Source organism: Physella acuta, unplaced genomic scaffold (assembly GCF_028476545.2).
Source record: "Physella acuta isolate Inbredline_101_S28 unplaced genomic scaffold, ASM2847654v3 ptg002080l, whole genome shotgun sequence".
NCBI lineage: Eukaryota > Metazoa > Mollusca > Gastropoda > Physidae > Physella > Physella acuta.
Window position 1 is genome coordinate 25,352 of NW_026733582.1, and position 6,934 is coordinate 32,285.

At 39.9% G+C, this 6,934-nt stretch overlaps 1 protein-coding gene across 1 annotated transcript; it reads right to left on the reverse strand.

Moving 5' to 3' along the window:
* Positions 1–587: 587 nt before the first annotated feature.
* LOC131932064 (putative ankyrin repeat protein RF_0381) lies at positions 588–5,682 on the reverse strand. Its single transcript, XM_059288932.1, has 2 exons — positions 5,536–5,682; positions 588–3,122 (listed from the first exon to the last, which is right to left on the reverse strand). The coding sequence occupies exon 2, from the start codon at positions 3,006–3,008 to the stop codon at positions 1,173–1,175; it is 1,836 nt and encodes a 611-aa protein (XP_059144915.1). The 5' UTR covers positions 3,009–3,122; positions 5,536–5,682; the 3' UTR covers positions 588–1,172.
* Positions 5,683–6,934: the final 1,252 nt, after the last annotated feature.

A 6,934-nucleotide genomic window follows, 5' to 3' on the forward strand; every position in this document is an offset into this window, starting at 1 on the left:
ACAGTCGATCTACATATATTAAAAACACAATCTACAACAGCAAATAACTATATCATTAATCCACCAACAAACCATTATGATACCCTCTTCATTAATGTGAAGGCACAGTATGGTACGGACTGGTCGAAGGGTAGAGCATGCTCGGCTGCTAACCCAAAAGTCTCGAGTTCAAAACCTCTGAACTGACTCGGGGTTGCAACATGAACTCTGTAAAGTCCACTTTACATAATCAAGACACACTAACTCAAATTGTATACTGCTCATGTGTTATATTTATTTTTACACCAGTGCCATGAATGCGATGATGAAACAAAGACTAGTTGACAGACATAGACTAGAAACCAAACAAAAACATGTCTACGGCTAATGTGAACAATAGGGTAAAAAATGAAATGCTGATAATAAACACAGTTGTGAACACAATATAAAGTTCGTAGCTACCAGAAGAGGATGCTACTATAAAGTACATTATTCTTTTATTTTTTACATATTTTTATTTTTTTTAAATTTAATTTAATTTATTTTTTCATCTTTTTTTATGTTTTTTTTAAATTTATTAATTTATTTATTTTTTTATTTTAGTTTTTTTAGTTGCTTTTTTGCCATTAAAGAGATTGCCATGGAGATTTAAAATACAATCAACATACTTTATACACATTTATGAACATACCATATCAGGTTTTTTTTTCAAATAAACGGTAATGAAAACAATATATTATTCGTAGGAACCATAACAGGACCTTACTAATCAGTACGTTAATTTTTTTTTTCTAAATATTTTGCCATTAAAGAGATTGCGGTGTAGATTTTATAATAAAATCAACACATCCTTTATACAAATTGTTTTTCATATAAACTGTAATGAAAACAATATAATATTCGTAGCAACCATAAGAGTACCTTACTAAACAGTACGTTATTTATTCTAAATATTTTGCCATTAAAGAGATTGCCTTGTACATTTTATAATAAAATCAACACATCCTTTATACAAATTGTTTTTCATATAAACTGTAATGAAAACAATAAATTGTTCGTAGCAAACATAAGAGCACCTTACTAAACAGTACGTTATTTTTTTCTAAATATTTTGCCATTAAGGAAATTGCCTTGTACATTTTATAATAAAATCAACACATCCTTTATACAAATGAACATATCACGTGATCTGGTTAGGAGTACACATGACCTACCGGCCAGTAATTCATTAACGGAAGCGGCCGAGGGGTTCTGGAATACTCATCAGGGTCGAAGAAGACGGGAATGTCCGGCCAGTCGGTGACGGGGATGTAGGCCATGGGACCTTGAAACAACAGCATCCTCTGCAAGACGTTGGGGAGCCGCGTGCGCCGGAGTCGCTCCTCCCTCCCCGGGCGCAACCCGATCAGGGTGGACACCGTGACAAAACACAGCTTGACCAGAGGCCAGGGCTGGGAGGTGACGTCATCCAGGACTTTTCTCGACTCGACGGGTATCCGGTTGTAGAGGTGCATGCTGTGTTTGGTCATGGATTTACGGCAGCGTGAGTTCATGACCCGCAGGTCGGTGGTACTGACGCAGCAGTTCACGATCAGGTACTTGACGATGTCAACCTGACCCGACTGTAAAGCGAACATCAGGGGTGAGTACAGCTCAGTCGGAAAGTTTCTGTTGAAGTTCTCATGCCCTTGGATAAAAGACGGCACGATACCGTTACAAACCATAAGCCGCAATACCTGCTTTCGCTCGATCACCCAGTTCAGGAAATTATCACTAAACCCCATGTAAAAACTCAACAAATATTCTTTCCGAATCATGTCCACGACGGGATCCGAACCTACTTCCAGCAAAAGATACGAGACTCGAAATTTCTCCGACGCGGACCAGTAATCGCAACACCAGCTCACTCCGGAATCGGCGTGATCGGAAACGATGCTCAGCATCAGCGCCGTCTGGTTAGCGTGGTTCGCTAAGTTGACCTCCGCCCCCACGCTAAGCAAGGTTTCACACAGCTCCATTGAAGCTTGACCCAAGGCTATCGAGTACATTAATGCCGTGTTCCCGTCTTTATCCCGGCTGTTCACGTCCACGCCGTGTTGAATCAAAAACCGGCAAAATCCGGTTGATCTTTTACTTGAAATTGCGTAATATAAAATATTCCTCCCCATTTCGTCTTTCGCGTTGATATCCAACACACACTGAACAAGTCTTTCGCAGAAATTCTGCGTGGTTTTCCCGGAAATCGCGTACATTAAAACACTCACTCCTAAGGAATCTTTCGCGTTTATATCCGCCCCCGCTTGGATGAGTTGCGTACAAAACATATCAGCCCACTGACATAAAGTTGCGTACATCAGCGCCGTTTTCCCGAACGTATCCTTCACATCAACATCCAACCTACAAGCCTCACCAATCACGTAGCTTTTATTATTAGCTACTTTGTTTACAGGCGATACCCCACCTCCAAACGATTTCTTTTTAAGCAAAATATCCAAACAATTAGCCAATCCTATTTCTGTAACGTACATTAACGCAGTTTTACCCACGCCGTCCTTCTTATTAATAGCGCCCATACTCCATAAAATGGTAATACACCTCTCCATATGTAAATTCAACTTCTCTTGCGCTACCAACTTAGCTCCGGCTTTCATCAACAACAACACGCACTGTTCCAACCCGTAGGTACTGCACGCAAGACTCAACGCCGTTTCGCCTGACTGATTCACCAAATTAACATCAATCCCCGCGTTAATTAAAAACTTAACCACGTCCATTTTTTGTCGCCTCAACGCCAACATTAACGCGGTGTCGCCGCGAATGTTTTGGATGTTGAGATCCGCTCCGGATTGGAGAAGCGTCAAGATGGAGGATATCCCATATTTTTCTGCCGCAGACGTCAGGAGCGTGGTGCCGTCTGGGTATAAGCAGTTGATGCTGATGTTTTTAGATTTGATGAGTTTCAGAAGCGCTTCCGGTTTTCCGGCCTTGGCCTTTTGAAGGAGTTGTCTCGCGCGTTTGACGTAAGACATGATGATAATCACGTGACTTGGGGAATATCACGTGACCTTTCTAACACTTGACCTTCTGTCATATGACCTCTGACATGGTCACTCTGTTATACCTACACTGGGTCACAATGTCATCTGAAAACAAACAGTACAATAATTGGTTAAAATGTGTTAGAAAATTAAATTTCGAGGAACGATTAAAATAGAAACAAAATAGGTGTGTTAAGTTTTTAAAAGTATTAAAATCGCAGAATTAGAATTAAGGTCAGAAGCTAGGGTTAAAGCTATGGTAGGACTTGGTTTAGTTTTTGGTTATGGATATGGATAGATTTAGCGTGGAAATCAGCAGGCCACATTTCTAAATATGCTAACTACCAGTTATCTCACACCAGTGGCGTCGCTAGGTTGGGTGTCATCCGGTGCGGCACTTCGCGGTGACACCCCCCGCCCCAAAGAAACAAAGTATATATATATATATATATATATATATATATATATATATATATATATATATATATATATATATGTGTGTGTGTATATATATATATATATATATATATATATATATATATATATATATATATATATATATATATATATATATATATGTGTGTGTGTTTGTGTGTGTGTGTGTTCGTATCGGCCAACATAGGCCTATAATTTAAGTATATGCCACATACGAGTACATGTATGTTTATAAGCTTTAATCACTGCATACATAATATTAACGATGTTTATAATTGTTGTTATAATTGTTGATTTGTACTTAAAAGACTATTTAACTTTAATTAATTATTAATTGAAATGGAAAACAAGATATATTGGTGTCACCCCCTCCCTCCCTATAATGTCACCCGGTGCGGCCCGCACCCCCCGCCACGCCCTCGCTACGCCTCTGTCTCCATTATTATGGTATTATCAGACACTGGTGTAACACAAATTATACTCTCAGTTTTAATTTTCCATCTTCCCACACGCATAAAATAAACCCTTCAATATAAGCCTTATCTTTCTCTTCTCAACGTAATTTTAAAAGAAAATATAAGCCTACATTTTTTGTAGAAATCGTTATGACGATACTCGTTATGCGAATAAAAACAAACGGCAAATCGAATAGAACTGACATATGTAACTGAAGTACCACGGTCACCAGTGTTTCTTCCGGCATTTTTTTCCGGGGGGGGGGGCACTTGAAATTTTCGGGGGGGGGGGGGGGCGGTCAACATTTTTCGGGGGGGGGGGGCTGACACTAGTAAAAGTGTATGTTTACTACGTAAAAATCCATCTCGTTGGGGGGGGGGGGTGGTAGACTTTCTTCCCCCCCCCCCCCCCCCCCCCCCCCCCCCCCCCGAAGAGTTGCCTGGAAGAAACTCTGACGGTCACTCTATATCGTGGTACGGCTAACCAAATTGTCCCCAAACATCCCGGTACAACTGACCTAGAATCAAGTCACCTGTTGCGCCAGACAGGGCGTTACGTCCTTGACTAGCTAGAACCAGAGCTAAAGGTAAAAAAAAAATATTATAGAAACGCCTGACTAGTTCTAAACATAGGAATCCTCTATTTTAGATTCCTGCACTACACCGTCTGACTCATTCTTAAATGACACAGCACTGAATGTCGTACACTTGTTTACATAACATGGGGTACACACATTTTGAAACACATTACAGCACTGAGTGTCGCACCTATTTTTACATAACATGTGGTACACACAAATTTTGAAACACGTCACAGCACTGAATGTCGTACACTTGTTTACATAACATGGGGTACACACAGCTTTTGAAACACATCACAGCACAGAATGTCGTACCCTTGTTTACATAACATGGGGTACACACAGATTTTGAAACACATCACAATATGCGTATTTTATTGAAGTCGTGCTTTATAAAAATTTGTTTGTGTGCTATCTACAGTTCATATATATATATATATATATATATATATATATATATATATATATATATATATATATATATATATATATGTATATATATATATATAGGAACAAATAAATAGTCCCAATGATTTGCTTAGCGAGATAAAGTATTAGTTTGCATTTATATTTAAACCTACTGTTACTTGAAACTCTGAAACTGAGTTTATTTTCAGGTATCTCTTCGTGTTGCTCCGCGGCCCCGTAGCATATCTACCGACCACGCTTCTAAACGAAATACAATTTATATACAAAGCATATATTTTAACCAGTGTCCACCCACCCTGATATTGCTTTCTTCCCCCCCCCCCCCCCTCCCCCCAATCAGAAAAATGTCATAAAGAAACACTGCTTTCATAAAATTTCTTTGATTTCATTTCTTGAATTTACGTTAGATTTTTTTAATGAATATATTAATTTATTTTATTTTATTTTTATACGATTATTACGATCATTTCAATTCTTTTATTTAATTTACATAAGGTTCTTTGAATGAATTAATAATAACTGCTTTACAGTTTTATATTTTAAAATCCCTACATTTAATTTTACTAGCGTTACAACACCTAGATAAAAAAAACTTGACTTAATGCTTAGACTACTTACTGTTTGTTTACAAACTTACACCTCCCTCCGAATAGTTGTCACAATAAGGTTAACTTTTTCTCGAAAATAAGAAATGTGTTATCTCCCTTGGTTTGCTAGATCTGACTGAACTAAGTAAACAAAGAAAAAAAATGGCGCGAACCACGATGTCGTCTGCTAGAAAGGGGGACGCTGGAAATATCTGGAACACGTTAGCTTATACCAGCCACGGGGGTGGGGTTTGAGAAAGGGGGGTAGGGGTGATGTTACAGTTTTCTGACATATTACGTAAAAGGTATGTTTTTCTAGCATTTCTGTTATGCAATACTTTTAAAACGTGAAGTATGGCGACCTCATTCAAAACAAAAACTGAGGTTTAACTTTGTTTTAATGGTGTTGTTGGTGTTGTAAAAAAAAAATGAAGTTCCTTTTCGAACCTGTTGGTCCATTGGTTAGTGAAATAGAGTCAGTGGCGTAGCGAGGTCGGGTGTCACCCGGAGCGGCACTTGATGGTGTCACCCCCCCCCCCCCCCAGAGGCGTGGCGACCCTTCCCGGGGACAAACTTTAAAGTTTTCGATTTGCACCCCCACCTCCTCAAACTTTCGATTTGCACCCACCCCCTCAAGTTTTTCTCTATATATTTTGCTATTTTTTGCCTAGGTGTCACCCCCTAAATGGTGTCACCCGGTGCGGTCCGCACCCCCCCCCCCCCCTCGCTAAGCCACTGAGTAGAGTTCAAATGTTTCTGTGACGTCGCCGCATTTATAGCCCCAAAGTTAGTCAGGTGCCTACCAGGTGTGCGTGGACTCAAAAACATTGACTTAAAACTGGATTCAAACTCGAAACGTTCGGGTTAACAGTCACATGCTCTACCATTCGACCTCACCGTCCCATGTTAGAGTTAAATTGGTAGGGTAATTATACAACCCATGTCCGCAGTGGCGTAGCGAGGTCGGGTGTCACTCGGTGTGGCACTTAATGGTGTCACCCGCTAGAGGCGTAGCAACCCTTCCCGGGGACAAACTTTCAAATTTTCGATTTGCACACCCCCCCTCAAGTTTTTCTCTATATATTTTGCTATTTTTTGCCTTGGTGTCACCCCCCCCCCCCTAAATGGTGTCACCCGGTGCGGTCCGCACCCCCCCGCCCTCCCCCTCGCTACTCCTCTGCATGTCCGACAATAACATGTCACGCAACTAAGTGGGGCTAGGTCTTTGAAAGTAGCGTAGTGTCAGATTTTTTTTTGTTAGAGTCAGAAAAACAGGTATAACCATGGTAGTAGTTGGGTTAGGGATAGAGTTGACGTTATAGCCTAAAATAATTTAACACGATAACAATAACCTAACATCCAATTTCTTTAGAAGATTTTTTAGATGTCTGGATTGCCAGACATCGGTATAATTCATACAGCCTTTGTTT